The 19,390-nt window shown below is 45.4% G+C and overlaps 1 protein-coding gene across 2 annotated transcripts in view; it reads right to left on the bottom strand.

Moving 5' to 3' along the window:
* The window catches only part of ENPP6 (ectonucleotide pyrophosphatase/phosphodiesterase 6), a 94,696-nt gene that overhangs the window by 59,942 nt on the left and 15,364 nt on the right, over positions 1-19,390 (bottom strand). Inside the window, exon 1 of one of the 2 annotated variants that reach the window (XM_006130174.5) lies at positions 9,442-9,772. The exons of the other annotated variant lie outside the window; for it this stretch is intronic. Within the exon in view, the coding sequence (XP_006130236.3) occupies positions 9,442-9,679 (238 nt within the window). The 5' untranslated portion in view covers positions 9,680-9,772. Of the gene's footprint in view, positions 1-9,441; positions 9,773-19,390 lie in introns of those variants that run through there. 2 annotated transcript variants of the gene reach the window in all.

Genomic DNA, 19,390 nt, shown 5'->3' with positions numbered 1-19,390 from the left:
AGGAGATTGTATCTGTTAACCCTTTGCTGTTTAAATACTGAGATCTGTCCTATCAAGCAGGAGAACTTTTACAGCAAGTGAAAAATATGTAAGATTATTTGGGTATACAATGTGTTGGATGCAAATCAAGGAAGGACACATAGCTGATAGAGCAGAGGGCACATTTTACTGGAAGGCAGTCTCAAAAGTACTACTAATAAACATGGAATAATTGGCTTGAACATGTCCTATTTCATCAAAGAGGAAAGGTGCGGTATTAGTCTAAGATTCTGTAAACAAGTATGAAAACAGGAAGGGACTGTGAACACATCAGGCCATCATGCTGTGCATTTTGGTCTTCTCTTTGTAGATGAGACCAGACTCGTGCTATTGAACTGTAATATAGCTATATAAAGATCAAGGGACTGATCCTATTTCCATATTGAGGGCCAGGACGTAGGAAAGTCAAGAGAAGGTGTCATGGTTGGGACCCTTCTCCTATGAAGTGGTATGCTGGAAAACCACTGACTTAAATGCTTTATGAAGTGATTTGAGAAGCAATACAAATAAAAAGTTCTACCTTAAACAACTGTATTTCATTGTATCCAAAATACCATGGCTTTCAATAGGACCTTGCATTTTAGATCAAAATCTTTCAACTGTCTATAAACTCCACTCTGCTACCTGCTCCTACTCCAGAAATTTTCCACCTGTTGCATGAGTAGGAACGCCCTCTCCTTTTCATGGAAGCCAAATAAATGTATTTTTGGAACGTAATGTTTTAGATTAAATTGGTTTTCTGACTTGTTCTAAAAACTGAAGTGCCAAAAAAACTATTTTTCTTGATGAAGTCTTAGAAAAATTCCCTCCTTAAGTTCCAGCTAAGATATGATACTATCCAATTACAGGCAGTCCCCGAGTTACGCGGATCCGACATAAGTTACGAACGGGGTCCTCTCCCTGGTCTCCAGCAGACCAGGGAGAGGAAGCAAAGCGACCACGTGGTCTGACCAGGGAGACGGGGAGCAAAGCGGCGGAACACGCGGGCAGCGGGCAGCCCAGACGCGTCTGGGCTGTCCGCTGCCCGCGTGCTCCGGGGCTTTGCTCTGCCTTGCTCCCCGTCCTCCTGGTCAGACCACGTGGAACATGCGGGCAGCGGACAGGGCTTTGCTCTGCTTTGCTCCCCGTCCCCCTGGTCTGCAGACCAGGGGGACGGGGAGCAAAGCAGAGCAAAGCCGCGGAGCCCGAGGGCAGCAGGACAGCCACAGCACGTCTGGGCTGTCCCGCTGCCCCCGTGCTCCACGGCTTTGCTCCGGACGCCTGTGGTACAGCAGCTGGGGCGCTGCCGGTTGGTCCCGTAGCGCCGCTCTGGGCGCTACTGGACCAACCTGGCAGCACCCCAGCTGCTCTGCCCCAGGCGTCCCCAAGTCAGCTGCTGCTGAAACTGACCAGTGGCTGACTACAGGACAGCCACGGCGTGTCTGGGCTGTCCCGCTGCCCCCGTGCTCCGCGGCTTTGCTCCGGACGCCTGTGGTACAGCAGCTGGGGCGCTGCCGGTTGGTCCCGTTGCGCCGCTCTGGGCGCTACTGGACCAACCTGGCAGCACCCCAGCTGCTCTGCCCCAGGCGTCCCCAAGTCAGCCGCTGCTGAAACTGACCAGTGGCTGACTACAGGAAGCCCCTGCCCCGGGCTTCCTGGAATCAGCCGCTGATCAGTTTCAGCAGCAGCTGACTTGGGGATGCCTGGGGTTCTTAAGTTGAATCTGTATGTAAGTCAGAACTGGCGTCCAGATTCAGCCACTGTTGAAACTGATCGGTTTCAGCAGCGGCTGAATCTGGACGCCAGTTCCGACTTACATACAGATTCAACTTAAGAACAAACCTACAGTCCCTATCTTGTACGTAACCCGGGGACTGCCTGTATTAGTATTGGCTGAGGCCTAAATTATAAAAGGCCTTATGAGGTGCTGCATTCATTCAGTGGGAATTCATTCAGGAAGTTGGAGATGCTCATTATGGAGCGAATGTCTCTTTATATCCATCTTATTGTTTACTCAGATCCTTACAAAGAGTCTTTTAGCACCTCTGAACCCTATCACAGGCCACTAACAGCACCCATCCACTAACCCCAACAATCAAAGTGAGATTGAAGTATAACAGCCCACTGGAGATTAGATTATTATGTGCCACAGACAAAGAACAACAGAGACCAAGGTGCACCACTGTCCAAGGTCCCCACAATGCTTGAGAAGATACCCAGGTAATCCTGGCATGTGACCAAGCCCCACACATAGCAGAGGAAAGGTAACTCCTCCCCCCTTCCCTCTCCCCCATTGCTCCCAGTGACCTCACATATGAGGATCAGTTAGATCTTGGACATGTGAGCAAGAATCAGCCAAACATCTGAGTGAGAATATTTGGTGCCAGCTAAGAAACCGAGCCCTCCCTGTCTAATATCCCATCTCCAGCTGTGGCCTGCTCTGATGCTTCAGAGGAAAGAAATAAAAAAAAAAAACACACACACACACAAACTTTCAGAATATCCTGGAGGGAACGTACCTTCCTAGCCCCTGAAGGTAGCCAACTGAAACCCAGTAGCACGAGCTGTTAGGAACATACAACAACCTGTTAAAAAGGTAATAATAGGAATCTTGGACATTCCATGTTGTTAGGATTAATGTTCATGAAGTTCCTTCAGATCCACAAACATAAGGCATTCAAAAACTATTCAGTATTATAACACAGGCCTATTAGTGATTCTTCTGTTGTTGTTGTATGTCACATACAGTAAAACCTGCGCTATCTGGTACTTAAGTATCCGGAAAACTTTAGAAACCGGCACATTTCCTAGGGCTGTGTTTCCCAAATGGTGCTCTGTGGAACCCCGGGGTTCTATGAAATGGAACTTAGGGTTCTGAAAAAATTTTACTCCCCCACTCTCTGCAGAGCCTCTAGGCAGCTCCCATTGGAGCTTTGCAGGCGGGCGTGGGCTTTCAGCAGTGCATAGCTCTGGCCGCTCCACCATCCACTGTGGCTGCCTCACTACCACACACGGTGTGGCCCCCTCCCCACCCTGCAGGACTGCCCCTGTCCCATGGGGACTCTGGTGCTGTGCAGCCTCCTCCTCCACATGTGCAGGTGGCAGCTTTTACAATGGCTGCTGCGTAGGGTTGTCAGGTGTCTGGTTTTCTACCGGACAGTCTGGTATTTGCGCCCTCTGTCCGGTAGAAAAATTCAGAAAATACCGGACATGTGCAATGTCTGGTATTTTCTGAATTTCTGGCTGGGCGCTGGACGGAAGCCTGGTGAGGGCGGAGGAGCGACTGGGAGGTGGGCCGTGATTGGTGCGGGGAGCCCTGCGGTCGCATGCAAAAGCCGGGTGGGGCAGGTGCAGTGGCTGGGTTTGTTGGACTCCAGCTGCGGCTAGTGGCTGCACCCCCCACCCGCCAGCTCGGCTTCCCGCCCCCCTTCCTCCGGTCCCCCTTCTCCTGTCCAGCCCCTCTGGCCTCCAACTCCCCCCACCACCACTAGCCCCGTCTTCCACCCCCCTTCCTCCCAGCCAGCCCCGTGGCCCGACCCCCCCCCCACCAGCTCTGCTTCCTGCCCCCCTTTCTCCCGCCCCCCCTCCTCCTGGTCAGCCCTGTGGCCCTCAACTTCCCCCCCACCAGCTCTGCTTCCCGCCCCCATTTCTCTCCCTCCCTCCCCTCACGCGGGCCCCCCCCCCCGCCAGCCCTGCCTCCTGCCCCCCTTCCTCCCGGCCAGCCCCGTCCCCCTCCCAGCCGGTCCCTCCCCCCCAAGATCAAGTGTATCCGGTATTTTCTGGGGTCTACCTGGTAACCCTAGTTGGGAGGGGAAGGGGTGGCTGGGTCCGAGGTGCTGAGTAGCCTCTCTCGGACCTTGGCATTTTTAAACTGCCGCCTGCACAGAACTCAGCTCAGGCTCTGCTGCCCCACCCCCCCTTGCGGTGCGCTCGGGCTTGCTGCCCCTCAGGAGCTGCTGCTCTTTCTCCCACAGGCGCCTCTCTAGCCTGCTGGGGAAGTGGCAGAGTTTGGTCTGGTGGGGAAGGTCGGGGTTTCTACACACATACCCCATGCCCTGCCAGCAGGAAGCCTGACCTAGTGATGGGTTCCCTACTGCATCGGGGGGGGGGGGGGCTGAGCTCCCTCTCTCCCTGCCCCTCCCCAGGAACAAAAGCATGCTGCCTGGAGACTTTCCCTGCTGCAGCAGGGTGCCAAACCAGGTAAGCGTCCCTCCGCATACCCAGACCCCACACCCAAATCCCCTTCACTCACTCCGCTCCCCCCACCAAGACCCCGTATTCCCAGCATGCTCTGACACCATGTCCCAAGTCCCCTCTTGTATCCTCCCTCCCTCCTGACCTGACACCCTGCCCCCAAGCTGGGCCGGGCAGCAGGAACCTTCAGAAAACTGGAATTTTTAGATAATCGGAACACCCTAATCCCCGAGCGTGCCAGATAACACAGGTTTTACTGTATTAGTTGTGTTCTGTTCTTTAACAAATTCAGTACAGTACATCTTGGAGACTACAAGGCCATGTGGGTGTGTGAGACAACATTTACTAGCCCAATATATTCCAAGGGACCATGCAAGATCTTGTGCCAATATGTGCTAACTGCTTATGTATTTAGTTGTGACATTCTGAGTAGTTTTCCTAGCTGAGGAAGAGCTCTGGGTAAGCGCAACACTTCTCTCTCTCCAGATTAGTCCAAGTAAAAGCTATTACCTTGTTTGGCTAATATCCTGGGACTGTTACAGCTACATCACTACATGTAACTATTAGGCTGTTGTTCTGTGTTTAGCTGATGATTTCTTTCTGCTCTACATATAACTACATTTTAGTAGTGACTATCAGTGTAATTTGTGAAGTAATTGGATCCCTTTACAATGAGAGGTGATAGATACATAAGATATCAATATGTGGGTGCTCACTATTGTTGGAGATGGTCCAAAAACAAACTCTCTGGATACAAACCTATCAGTATGGTTTGGTGAAGATAAATTCCCATCAGAGAGTATTGTCCTGGTCAAATGTGACATGTCCGAGCAAAGTCAGGAGAGAACTAAACATTGTGGGCACATCTACACAGCAGGGTTAAAGCCGAAATAAGCTATGCAACTTAAGCCACGTCAATTGCATATCTTAAGTCGAAATAGCTTATTTCAGCTTTTGGCGCTGTCTACACAGCAGGAAGTCTGAGATAGAGCACTCTTCCTCTGACTTCCCTTACTCCTTGTACAATGAGGCTTACAGGAGGCAAGTCCTCCAGCTTGACATTATGTCAAAATAACTGCTTGCTGTGTGGATGCGGACTGTGTTATTTTGGAATAATGCGGCTGTGTAAACAAAGCCCAGCTGACTCATTGCTGACTTTAATTTTCTTAATTTCACACTATGATGATAATAAGTGCTATATAAATTCCTATACAGACACACATGCACTAAAATGCAGCTGCCTCTGAGGTTAGAACATGAGAACAGGTTAACAGTCCACAGTATAACAGAACAAGATGTGAATAATATTTTGTTTAAATGATGGGAATATTGAGATCTAGGAAACACTTGTGATAAGTGTTCTATGCCTGAAAAGTAATTTATGTCTAATAAGGTTAGGAGAATACTTTGGACAGAAAAGCAAGTATGCCCCCAGCTTGTGGTATGAAAGTCTGCTAAACATGAGTTATAAATTAAAATTAAAAGGTTTCACCTTACAATGCTTCAGTGACAGATACATAACTATAATGTACATTACCAAAACATAACATGGAGTTGCAACATTTTGACACAAATATCATCCTTCCATGTTATACACTTTCCATCGTTGACCCAGAAGTAGTTCTTGGAACGTATCCCTGAAGTATAAAGGAAGAGCTGGAGGGATAGATAAAGGCTGAGTCTGGGTTCTCCACATGCCCCAAACTTTGTAGTCATTTGCAGAAAATGAACTTTCTTGGGTTTTCCCAGCCCTTATGTCCTGTTCTTGGCTTTTCTAATGACTCACTTAATTCATACCTTAGTTTTATGAAGCTCAATTAATACTTGAAATGAATTTGTAATTGTAATGCCGTGAGATCCTTGGATGACACAGGACATTTAAATTTAATTAGTGTGATTCTGGCAAGAATTTTACTTTGCAAATTGTGCTGTAGCTTTGGGATAGGGTGTGAGAACTGTGTGGTAATATAGGAGAATTAATATTCCTGTTTCATCATCTAAAGCCATTGTATGTCTTTATAAATGCTATGGATCCTCAAGAAAACGTGAGATTTCTTTATGCAGGAGCTTTAAAGTAGGACATATTCTAAGCTCTTATTACCTGACCCTTTAAATTGTATTATTGATGGACACTTGACCAAAAGGTCATAAGGTTCTTGTCCCACATCAGACTACACAGAATTAAAACCAATATCTTATTGGGAGCCTTGGGGTGGAGTGCAAGGGCAAAGTAAACTCTTAGAGATTTGTATTAATATAATGAATAAAGCCAGTAAAGCTCCAAACCCCATGAAAAAGATATAAGAATAATATAGTACAGGTTGAACTTCTCTAGTCCAGAACTCTCTGGTCCAGAAATATCCGTCATCCAGAATGATTTTAGTTAGCTGGATGTCCACTTTTCTTGGGTGTGGACAAGTTTTCTGTGATCCCACAAAGCTTATTTACAGCTACCATTCCTAGCTTTCAGTGTTCTTTGCTGTTATTTAGCTCTAATTTACCTCTAAATGTCCTTTAACAGCCCAGTAAGCAGTGGAAGTGTTGGTAATGCTGCTAGACAATATTGATGTCCTATCATCCAGAAAATGTCTGGTTCAAAACAGGTCAGGTCCCAAGGGTGCCAGACTAGAGAAATTCAACTTGTACCGGGGATATCTGTTGTATCATTCTTTACATAAACTCTTAGATTATGACTACACAGCAGTGTTATTTCGGAATAACTGATGTTATTGACATGGCGCAAGTTGCATAGCTTATTTTGGCTTTAGCCCTGCTGTGTAGACATGCCCTTAAATTTGTATACCCCCACCCTTCCTTGAGTACCTAGTGCTAAGAGACAAAGGCCCATCCCTACCTTCACTATGCCAGTGATTCTGATGGGGTGAATTTTGTGTTGTTTAAAATTTATAGACTGTGTATAGACCATTTATAGACTGTGTAAAGTTTATAAACAAGTTCAAAGGGAGGGCATTAGCTAAATATGCAATATTGTGGTAAAGTTATAATTACTGAGGGATAATATTGTTGTAAACACAATTATTGCTGCATTGCAATTTACATGAATGGGAAAGATCACAGACTTACTCAAAGCTGAAAGATTGTTAAAATGGTATTGTCAAAAATGTTTTCAAAGACATGAAAATGAGTGAGCCACATGCTTCAACTTTGTGCCAACACTTATCCTTAGGAGGAATGCAGTAAATGGGGTCTGTGACACCACACCTCACCACTTGTTTTGATAAAGGTTATGCAAGAATGTAGTCCTTAGCCACAGCCTGCAGTCACTAGTCCAAATACTTCACTCTCCCCTTAACTTTTGAGGAACTAAATATAGCTTACTCAATGGCAAGAGCTGGAACTTTACAGTAAATGGCCTCTGCAAAGAATGGGCATTGGGGCAAACTCCCCTTTTTGTCCCCTCTAGGCGGCTCTGCCTGTATAAACCTAATGGCTGTGATGATCAAGCTTGACATGAGAGAAAGCAATCACTTTTTCTACATTTTTGGGCCAACTTCAGGAAAAGTCTTTTTATGAAGCCTTTTTGGTTAAACACTGGGATAAATTGCCTAGGGAGGTTGTGGGACCTCCATCTCTAGAGATATTAAGAGAAAGTTAGACATCTATCAGAGATGATCCCAGTACTGGGTTCTGCCGTGAGGGCAGGGGACTGGACTTGATGTCCTCTCAAGGTCCCTTCCAGTTCTAGTATTCTATGACTCTATGAATATTTAGTGATGTGATTTGTTTACATATCAAAGAAATGATCCGTGATGCAGTTGCACCCTTATTCTTTATAACGATGTTGACTTTGCAAAAAGGGTTCTTCATGGACTTGCCCTGGACAGTGATGAAAAGTGGCCATTTGCAATTTTTCTAAGAAATTAACATTGAAAAAGGGCATTCACTTCCCAGTTCAGGAAGGAAGGATTAAGTAATTTTGAAATAAACCAGGCAAAACCAATGTCAGATTTTTTTGATTTATAGTGACACCTGATTGTTTTCAAACAAGCAGTACATGAACTGTTAGTCGCTGTATTGTTCTAGAAATAGTCACTGCATATCTAGAAAATAACTGATTTTTTTCTAGTGAGTATGAAGAGCTTGTTTATTGAATAATTGGGGAGGCATTCAAGTTTGAGAGTCTATTCCCTGCTTACAGTAATGTCTGATTATTTAGCTGATGTTTATTCTCCAAAGTAACTTTCCTATGTACCTGGCTAGTCTGCTACTGCATAATTGTCTAGTGTCATGCTGAGTTAAAAAGAAAACAGTTTCAACATATGCTATGAAAACAGATTGAATGAGCATTCATAATATCTTGATCACATTGCCTCTTTGTAAGAATCTTTCCTTGGCATTCAGAAAATGGCAATATGTAATGGGAATGAGCAAAAGCAAGAATCATTACACACTTTTCTTTCTAATTAGATGCTTCCTAATCTTTTACAAATATTGGGTCTTAAAGGAGAATAAAAACAGAATCCAATAAATCCCCATAATCTAAATGCCAAAGCAGGATGTCACCGTTTTACTTAAAGACCAGTTTAACACAGAACTGTGTAGAGCAGCTTTGCCTTCTGAAAACAAGACATATTTGGTCATCCTCAGTTTATATTAGTCCTTGTTAAATGCATAAATTAAGTCTCCAGGACATACTTTGTAAATTTACATTCTATATGGTTCCCATCCATTTCTACTTTCTAACTGTATCAGAAAGAAAAAAGACACTTATTAATACAGTATTCAAGCACTGCAGATATTCCAGACAAGTTGGAAAAAATAACATTTTATACGAAGTTGAGGAATTTTGTCTGTCCTGTATCTCAAAGAAAATGAAATGCAACAGGAGAAGCAAGCAGAGCTCACATCTGCATATAAATTACGGAACCACAAGTACAATAATTTTCAATAAACTTTATTATGCAAACTACATAGCTGGTGAGCTAGTGAAAAGGCAAACTTTTGAAAACAAATCCTAACTGCCGAGCAAGATTATATTTACACAGCATGTGTCCGATTTTACTTTAGATTGGAGAGAACTGATTGTCTTGCTGTCCTCATTGAAATTCAGAGTGAGTGCTGTAAGACTTTTTACACCTCACTAAGAGTAACAGCCCAGTTGAAAGCCTAACCTAGAGTATATTCATCTGCATAACCCAATGACCTTACATCTAGGAAGCTAGCTGACAGCTCTTAAGAACATCACAACAAAGAAAAGAAAGCACTCACCAGTCATCAGCGTGTAATAATTTGGATAGGAAAGGCTGGGAAAGTCTGGGGTCATATAATCCACTTTCACTCCCCTTTCCACAATCTCTTTAAAGCCAGGCAGGGACTCCAGTTCGTTGTCATTGATGTAATCATGGCGAAAGCCATCGATCAGAAACACTAAAAGCTTTCCGTGTGCAAAGAATGAGCTTGCCATAGTGAGAACAAGGAAGAAAGAGAGGGTCATGTGCTTTGCCATGCTGATAGAACTCTCCCCAGAGCACTGTCAGTGCCGCCTGTCCCTTCACAATGACTGTGGGTGAGGTATCTGAAGCTGCTTTCAGGGGCTGGACCTTACACTGCTCTCCTCGCTTAACTGATTCAACGTGGCACAGTTTAAAGGTACAGCACCATTTATTAAAACTGCTAGGCTTGCAAGGTTACAGATGAATTGCAAAAGTATGATTAACTTTGCATCTAACAGTATAGTGTGTGTGAAAAAGAGAGCATGTAACCTTTGTGTTTAAGAAATGTATTAAGCAACGGGGAAACCCTGTGTACAGGGCTTTGGCGACTAAGACGAAAAGCCAGGGTTAAGTTCACACTGCCTTCTGGTCTAACAAAAGAAAACAGCAGGAATAATGTAGCATTTAGGTTTCCAATTGCTACGTGCTCTTTCAGTGTAGAACTCCGTGTCCCCCTAGGATAGCTATGTCTGTAAAAGCTACAGGAATAATGCAGACAGCTTTTAAAAAGTAACCAAGTTAAGTAGAAGAAGAATTCTTATGGAGTTTAAAGACCACTTTTTGTGTGTTTTAAAATTATCTCTAGGGACAAAGGTGTGCATTTTATTTTCATGGCGTTCTGTAGAAAACTGGACTAAGATTATCATACATCTCTTCCCCCTCCCACACACATCTCATAATTTATTTGTATTACTATAGAACGTAGGTGCTCCAGTTAATGGACCAGTACCCCTATGCTAGATGCTGTACAAACACAGAACAAAATAACTATCCCTGCTCCAAAGTGTTTACAGCCTCAGTACCCACTTGTTCTCTGTTGTGGGAATACTAGACAATCTATTAACACAGCCTTGTTGTAAATGGACTAGTGTTCTGTCTGTAATATTTTAAAATATCCATTAGGAACTGAGTGATTTACAAATTCACACGTGAAAAACATGTTAATTTTACCCATAAACAACAATTCAGCTTCCTCCTGCCCACCCATTACCAAACAAGGTGATCAATTTAAGCCCAAAATCTATAATTTTCCATACAGAGATTGATCTCCTTTGAACTCCTCCTGCTATGCTTCTCCCAAGTCTCACATCTTATGCAGTGGCACCAAGCTGTAGCAGTCCTTTGATTCCCCTTGTGCATATCTGCCAGACCAGAGATTCCACACTCATTTCTATGGCATATGAGTGCAGAACAAATGTACAGACAGAAAGAGTAAGACTCTGGGACTTCTTTATCCTATATTCTCTCCCTTTCCCCTTTTAACTTCTCCTCCTATGGCCAGTCCGCCTGACATTTCAGTCGTACTTTGCCTGTGCTACTGCCATGTTCCTTCTTACATTTTTCATGTATGTAAGCAATACATTTTATGTGCAATGAAGTACGTACACATGTGCACCATCCCTAGAAACAAAAATCCTAGATATCTATTATATTTTTGAGAGCATGTGTGTGCCTGTCTTTCTGCCCATCTATCAACTTGTGAGTCTGTTCAAGAACTCCTAAACAGTAAGAACTAAGACCACCAAATTTGTTATGCAGCTTCTTCCTATCATAACTTAACTCATGGTAAGGGTTTGGTTGGGCCAGGGCAATGGGCTGTGCATGGTACATGATTGTTTCTCATCAAATGGAAGGGAGGGCTGTGATAGCAGGAACAGTCATATGCCCGAATGACCACAGTGGAGCAGCAAGCAAACATGCCCCCATTGCTCTGTGGGCAGTATGGCCTCCGCCACTCTGGCCAACCCCAAGGAGCATCCGCTGGGTGCCCCAACCTCCTCCCCTTAGGTTCTCCCCACACTTCCCAGCCCCATACTTGGATTTTTGTACCCCTTTGCTCTGACTCCTGCATCCCCACCACTTGCCCTGAGATGCTCCTTACACCCAACCATGACTCCTGCATCCCCCACACCCAAGCCCCCTGCCTTGAGACTTCCACATGCCCAAGTACCTGCCTTGAATCCTGCATCCTCACCCTCACCTCCAACCTCCTGCCCTGAAGGACCCAAGCAATTCTGGGTAAATCTTCTAGTAATATATATTTTTGAAAAGTTACCGTAGGTATAATTACTCCAGCTAGGACAAGAACTTACTACTCAAAGAGAAATAAAAATTATGAAATGCACAGACCATTCAAAACTCTAAAATAGCACACTTTGAAAGAATAAAATTACAGAGAATATCTGTGCATTGCAGGAAATACCAAGTGGAAACAATAACAATAATGCAAGTATGTGTTGGGGAGTGAGGGTGTCGCAGAGACAAGACAAAATATGTGTGAGTTTGTGCGTGTGAGACATAGGACAGCGTGTGTGTGAGAATGTGAGAGACCCAGGGACAGGACAGTGTGCATGTGTGTATTGGGTGGGAACAGAATGATGTGTGTATAAGAGAGTGTGAAATAGACAGGACAATAGATGTGAGAGAGAGAGTGACACAGAGACAGAACAGTGTGGGCATCTCCTCTCAGAAATGTGTGACCTGAAAAATATTCACATATCCAAACTAATGCTATGTTATACTGCCCTGGATATGAGAAATAAAGAATCACCCCCTAAGGAGGAGGAGGAGAAGCCATGTACCTCCAAGGCAGGGAAGTCTGCAGCCACCACTTTGAGAAGGAAACATAGGATAGTGGTGTTCGGAGACTCTTTTCTGAGGGGGATGGCAGCACCCATCTGTAGTCTTCACATGGTATTCTGGGAGGTATGCTGCCTGCCAGGGGCCCATATCTGAGACATTAGAGAAAGATTGTTGAAGATCATCCAGCCCTCTGACCAGCGGCAGATATAGGGCAGGGTGAGCAGGGCGGCTGCCCTGGGCCCCGTGCTTCAATAGGCCCCACACCAGCGTCAGGGGTGGACTGGCCCGGCGGGATACCGGGAATTTCCCGGTGGGCTGTCCGCCGAAGGGCCGGCTGGCGGCTCTTGGAGGAGGAGGAGGGGGATTGTGATGGGGCACCGCAACCTCGCATTTTAAATTCCCCAGTGCCAGCATGGGCCATGCGGGGCCGAGGGAGGGCATGCGCAGCATGCTGAAATACTGCACAACAGCTGAGAGGGGAGACACCCGGACATGGCGTGATGTCACAGCCTGGGACTTTAAAACCATGGAGCCCAGCATTGCATCGCTCTGTTCAGCACGTGGTCTGGAGCCTGGGCCGGGGTCACAGCTGCCCTGCAAACTGGAAGGCAAAAGGTGGATGGCAGAGGAAGGGGCTTGTGCTTAGGGGAGGGGGGCAGGTCAGGAGAAGAAAGGGGAAGGCACTAGGGGACAGCATGGAGGAGAGACAAATGCCAGGGGGCCAAGTGGAGACAATGAGGAAAAGGGCAGGAGGGGAGGTGTCAGTGGAAGGGGGGACAGGGTGATGCTGGGAGGGGAGAAGGTAAGGGCATTGGGGGCCAAAGAGGGGAGGGGGAGGTGCTGGGAGAAGGCTTGAAAGGAGGGGTGGGCATGAGGAAGCTGGGGATGGAGCAAGGCATGTGGGAGGGCACAGGGGCATGAGGGACATGGGGGAAGAGAGTGGTGAGGGGATGGGCATCAGGGAAAAAGAGGGCATAGGGGGCAGGAGCAGTGAGGGAAGGGGGAGGCACCAGGAGGGTGCAGGGGTAAGGGAAGGTGCAGGTGCCAGGGGATTCTGGGGGTGAAGCAGAAGGGCAGACACCTGCAGGGGAGGGACCAGCACCAGAGGAGAGAGGCAGGGCAGGTGTGTAGAGGGAGGTGTTAGGAGAGGGGATGAGGTGTTAGGAGAGGGGAGCTCACATGATCAGAGTGGGGCTCACGGAGGAGTGGGCACAGGGGGGATGCCTTTTTTCTATTTTTTCTCCGAAGGGGGCCCCTGCGAAATTGTGCTGCCCTGGGCCCCGCAAAACTCTCATCCGCCCCTGCCTCTGACTACTACCCCATGCTAATCCATGTGGGCACTAATGATACTGCCAGGAGAGACCCTGAGCATATCAAAAGTGACTACAGGTCTCTGGGAGTACGGGTGAAGGAGTTTGTATTGCAGGTGGTATTCTCTTCAATCCTTCTGGCCAAGGGGGGGACCCAGGCAGAGACAGGTGCATCCTGGCTGTAAAGATGGTGTCTCTAGGAGGGCTTTGGCTTCCTTGACCACAGTATGCTGTTCCCGGAAAAAGAATTGCTAAACAGAGATGGGATTCACCTGGGGTGTGTCTAGACTACATGCCTCCGTCGACGGAGGCATGTAGATTAGCCAGATCGGAAGAGGGAAATGAAGCCGCGATTAAAATAATCGCGGCTTCATTTAAATTTAAATGGCTGCCCCGATCTGCCGATCAGCTGTTTGTCGGCAGATCGGGGCAGTCTGGACGTGATGCGCCGACAAAGAAGCCTTTCTTGATCGACACAGGTAAACCTGGTTTCACGAGGCATACCTGTGTCGATCAAGAAAGGTTTCTTTGTCGGCGCATCGCGTCCAGACTGCCCCGATCTGCTGACAAACAGCTGATCGGCAGATCGGGGCAGCCATTTAAATTTAAATGAAGCCGCGATTATTTTAATCGCGGCTTCATTTCCCTCTTCCGATCTGGCTAATCTACATGCCTCCGTCGACGGAGGCATGTAGTCTAGACACACCCCTATTGAGGAAGGGGAAGTGAGTATTTGGATACAAACTAGCTAATCTAGTGAGGAGGGCTTTAAAGTAGGTTAGATGGGGACAGGTGACCAAGCCCAAAAGTAAATGACAAACATGGAGACCTGGGAGACAGGTCAGAAATTACAGGGAGCTTGGGCTATAATAGCAGGGGAAAAGGGGTGACAAGGTAGAACTGGGGGGGCAAAATCAAATCAGTATCTTAGTTGTCTGTATACAAATGCAAGAAATATGAATACTAAGAAGGAAGAATTAGAAATGCTAGTAAATACATACAACTATGACATAGTTGGTATCACAGGCTACGTCTACTCTACCACCATAGTTCGAACTAGGGTGGTTAATGTAGTCATACGAACTTGCAAATGAAGCCCGGGATTTGAATTTCCCAGGCTTTATTTGCATGTTGCCGGGCGCCGCCATTTTTAAATGTCATAAGAACACAAGAACGGCCGTACTGGGTAAGACCAAAAGTCTTTCTAGCCTGGTATCCTGTCTACCGACAGTGGCCAGCACCAGGTGCCCCAGAGAGGGTGGACCGAAGACAATGATCAAGCGATTTGTCTCCTGCCATCTCTCTCCAGCCTCTGAAAAACAGAGGCCAAGGACACCATTTTATCCCCTGGCTAACAGCCTTTTATGGACCTAACCTCCATGAAATTATCTAGCTTCTCTTTAAACTCTTTTATAGTCCTAGCCTTCACAGCCTCCTCTGGCAAGGAGTTCCATAGGTTGACTACACGCTGTGTGAAGAACAACTTTCTTTTATTCGTTTTAAACCTGCTACCCATTAATTTCATTTGGTGTCCTCTAGTTCTTCTATTTAGGGAACTAATCAATAACTTTTCTATATTGGCCCTTTCCACACCACTCATGATTTTATATACCTCTATCACATCCCCCCTCTGTCTCCTCTTTTCTAAACTGTAAAGTCCCAGTCGCTTTAACCTCTCCTCATATGGGACCCGTTCCAAACCCCTAATCATTTTAGTTGCCCTTTTCTGAACCCTTTCCAAGGCCAAAATATCTTTTTTGAGGTGAGGAGACCACATCTGTACACAGTATTCAAGATGTGGGCGTACCATAGTTTTATACAGGGGCAATAAGATATTCTGGGTCTTATTTTCTATCCCTTTCCTAATAATTCCTAGCATCCTATTTGCCTTTTTGACCGCCGCTGCACACTGCGTGGAAGTTTTCAGTAACTGTCCACGATAACTCCAAGATCCCTTTCCTGATTTGTCGTAGCCAAATTAGCCCCCATCATACTGTACATATAGTTGGGGTTATTTTTCCCAATGTGCATTACTTTACACTTATCCACATTAAATTTCATTTGCCATTTTGCTGCCCAATCACTGAGTTTGGTGAGATCTTCTTGGAGTCCCTCACAGTCTGCTTCTGTCTTGACTATCCTAAACAGTTTGATATCATCCGCAAACTTTACTACCTCACTGCTTACCCCTTTCTACAGATCATTTATGAATAAGATGAAAAGGATTGGTCCTGGGACTGACCCTTGGGGGACACCACTAGTTACCCCTCTCCAATCTGAAAATTTACCATTTATTCCTACCCTTTGTTTCCTGTCTTTTAACCAGTTCTCAATCCAAGAAAGGACCTTCCCTCTTATCCCATGGCCATGTAATTTACACAAGAGCCTTTGGTGAGGGACCTTGTCAAAGACTTTCTGAAAATCCAAGTATACTATATCTACTGGATCCCCTTTATCCGCATGCTTGTTAACCCCTTCAAAGAACTCTAATAGATTAGTAAGATAGGATTTTCCTTTACAGAAACCATGTTGACTTTTATCCAACAAATTATTTTCTTCTACATGCTTCACAATTTTATTCTTTACTATTGTTTCGACTAATTTGCCCGGTACTGAAGTTAGACTTACCGGTCTGTAATTGCCAGGATCGCCTCTAGAGCCCTTTTAAATATTGGTGTCACGTTGGCTACCTTCCAGTCATTAGGTACGGAAGCCGATTTAAAGGATAGGTTACAAACCACAGATAATAGCTCAGCAATTTCCCATTTGAGTTCTTTTAGAACCCTTGGATGAATGCCATCCGGTCCTGGAGATTTGTTAACATTAAGTTTTTCTATTTGTTCCAAAACCTCCCCTAATGACACTTCAATCCGGGACAGTTCCTCAGATTCATCACCCACAAAGGACGGTGCAGATTCGGGAATCTCCCCAACGTCCTCAGCCGTGAAGACTGAAGCAAAGAAATCAGTGCTAGTGCGGACTCCGTGCCCGCAGCTACATGCGGCACGAACTAGATAGTTCGGACTAGGCTTCGTGGAACGAGGCGTACAGATAGTTCGGAATAGGAAACCTAGTCCGAACTATCTAGTTCGTGCCACGTGTAGCTGCGGGCACGGAGTCCACACTAGCGGACATTTAAAAATGGCGGCGCCCGGCAACATGCAAATGAAGCCCGGGAAATTCAAATCCCGGGCTTCATTTGCAAGTTCGTATGACTACATTAACCACCCTAGTTCGAACTAGGGTGGTAGTGTAGACATACCCACAGAGAGTTGGTGGTATAATACACATGATTGCAATATTGGTATATAAAAGTAAAGCTTACTCAAGAAGGATAGGCACGGAAAAAGGGAGGCTTATATATTATATATTGGCTTATATATTAAAAATGTATACACTTGGACTGAGGTTGAGATCAACATAGGAGATAGACTTGTTGAGAGTCTCTGAGTTAGGTTAAAAGAGGTAAAAACAAGGGCGGTGTCATGGTAGGGGTCTATTACAGATCACCTAATCAAGAAGAGGTAGATGAGACTCTTTTTAAACTACTAACAAAATCATCCAAAGCACAGGACTTGGTGGTGATGGGGGACTTCAACTAGCCCAGACATCTGCTGGGAAAATAACACAGCAGGGCACAGATTATCCAAGAAGTTCTTGGAATGGGAGAGGCTGTTCTAGATTTAATTATAACAAATAGTGAGGAACTGGTTGAGAATTTGAAAGCAGAAGGCAACTTGGATGAAAGTGATCATGAAATGATAAGAGTTCACGATTCTAAGGAATGGTAGATGAGAGAACAGCAAAATAAAGACAACAGATTTCATGAAGTCAGACTTTAGTAAACACAAGGAGCTCTTAAATAAGGTGCCATGAGAAGCAAAAGGAAAAATAATTGAAGACAGTTGACAGTTTTTCAAAGGGACGTTATTAAGGATGCAAGAGCAAACTATTCCACTACATAGAAAAGATAGGAAGTATGACAAGAGACCAGCCTGGCTTAACTAGATCTTGAATGAACTAAAAATAAAAAAGGAGTCTTATAAAAAGTGGAAAGTTGGTCAAAGTACAAAGGATGACTAAAAACAAATAACACAAGTATGTAGGGGAAAAATTAGAAAGGCGACGGCACAAAATGAGTTTAATCTACCTAGAGACTAAAAGGGTAACAAGAAAACATTCTACAAATACATTAGAATCAGGAGGAAGACCAAGACAGGGTGTTTTTCCCCAATGAAGAGGGAAAACCAGCAACAGGAAATGTGGACATGGCAGAGGTGCTTAACAACTTCTTTGTGTCAGTTTTCACCAGGAAGATGAAATTGCACCACCGGCCCAACAGATCTGTTCTGCAGTCCCCAGCGGGTGCTGGGACTCAGCAGCATGCCTAGGAACCCTGCAGCCTGCCCTAGTAATGTAAAAGGGCGCTGATCTCCCAGGCACTGCTACTGTAACAGTGGCTACAGGACCTAGGTCCCTTTAAATCATAGGGCTGCCAGATGGTTTCAACAAAAATACCAGACACACTTGACATTCATCACAATCTACATTACATCTTATTTAGAAAATACCGGACATTTCTATTTTCTCATTTATATTTTCTCAATTTGTTTCCCAACAGAAAGCTCAAATATTGGACTGTCCTGTTCAAAACCAGACACCTGGCAACCCTATTAAATCACCTGGGCCCCTATGCAATTGTCCACTTTGCCCCTCTGTCAGCTGGCCTGTTTGTACCCCAGCTATGTGTAGTTATTGGGGGAGCAGAGAGAGGTGATTTCTACCTATAGTTGTGTTAGCCTCAGAATTCAAGGCTTAAGCCTGGCCTATACTACAAAGTTAGTTCAATGGAAGGCAGCTTATGTCAATCTAGTTGTGCATGTGTCTCCAAACCGGGGAGTGGGGAGTGCTCTGCTGCACCCTGGCACCCTGGGCCGGGGAGTTCCCTGCTGCACCCCCATGTTCCAGGCCAGTGAGGTGTGGCAGGGATTACCCCTCCCATTCTTCGTGTCCCACTCCCCCCATTCCTGCCCACTCCACACCACTGCTTTGCATTATGTTCAACAGTAATGCAAGAAACATGCTGTGTCCTATATCCTGTAAGTGTTAAGACATTAACTTCAGCAAGTTAGCATGAGACTTGAGACCTATGAACTCTGAACAGATAAACTTAGCACAAATAAATGACTTAATGGAAAACCCCAGCTATCTGGGGCACTGAAAATAGAGTTTATGGGGATGTTCATACCACAGGTAAATAATTAATCCACAGAAGTGTCCTGGCAATGAACTGACATACATATCAGATATGAGATATATTTAAGGCTAGCCCACTTGTTTGCCTATATATCTTTTCCTATTTTCTTATGAGTTTCTTTGTTCTATTCTAATAGGTTTACAGGTTTATATTAGAGTATATTTTAGTCACAACACAAAGGACCTGCAGGCCACAGCCTGTCTGTTGAGCTAAAGCAAAATTAGCATACCTATGTCTAGGGTCTTTCACCAAGATCGGGGGTTCTGAAACTGTGGGTTGGGACCACAAAGGGGTTGCCAGAGCTGATGTTGCACTTGGTAGAGTCTGAGGCTATGAGTGACCAGTGGAGTGAGTAAGATGCCTCTTTACCTCTCCCACCCAAAATGGGAGGTGAACTCTGTGGATGTGCCTCTGAACTCCAGGTTAGCAACTCTGAAAGGCTGCAGAGACAGGTTGGCGTGTGAAGGGGGTATTCAGATTTCTAAACTTAAGAAACTGAGAGGAAAAGGATACAGCTTGACCTATTTGTAGTGGGACTTTTACTCCTGATTTATATTTATGTTTGTGGTAGTTTC

Source organism: Pelodiscus sinensis, chromosome 4, assembly GCF_052426305.1.
Source record: "Pelodiscus sinensis isolate ZL-2025 chromosome 4, ASM5242630v1, whole genome shotgun sequence".
NCBI classification, from domain to species: domain Eukaryota; kingdom Metazoa; phylum Chordata; order Testudines; family Trionychidae; genus Pelodiscus; species Pelodiscus sinensis.
This window is presented reverse-complemented; position numbering and strand designations above follow the sequence as displayed.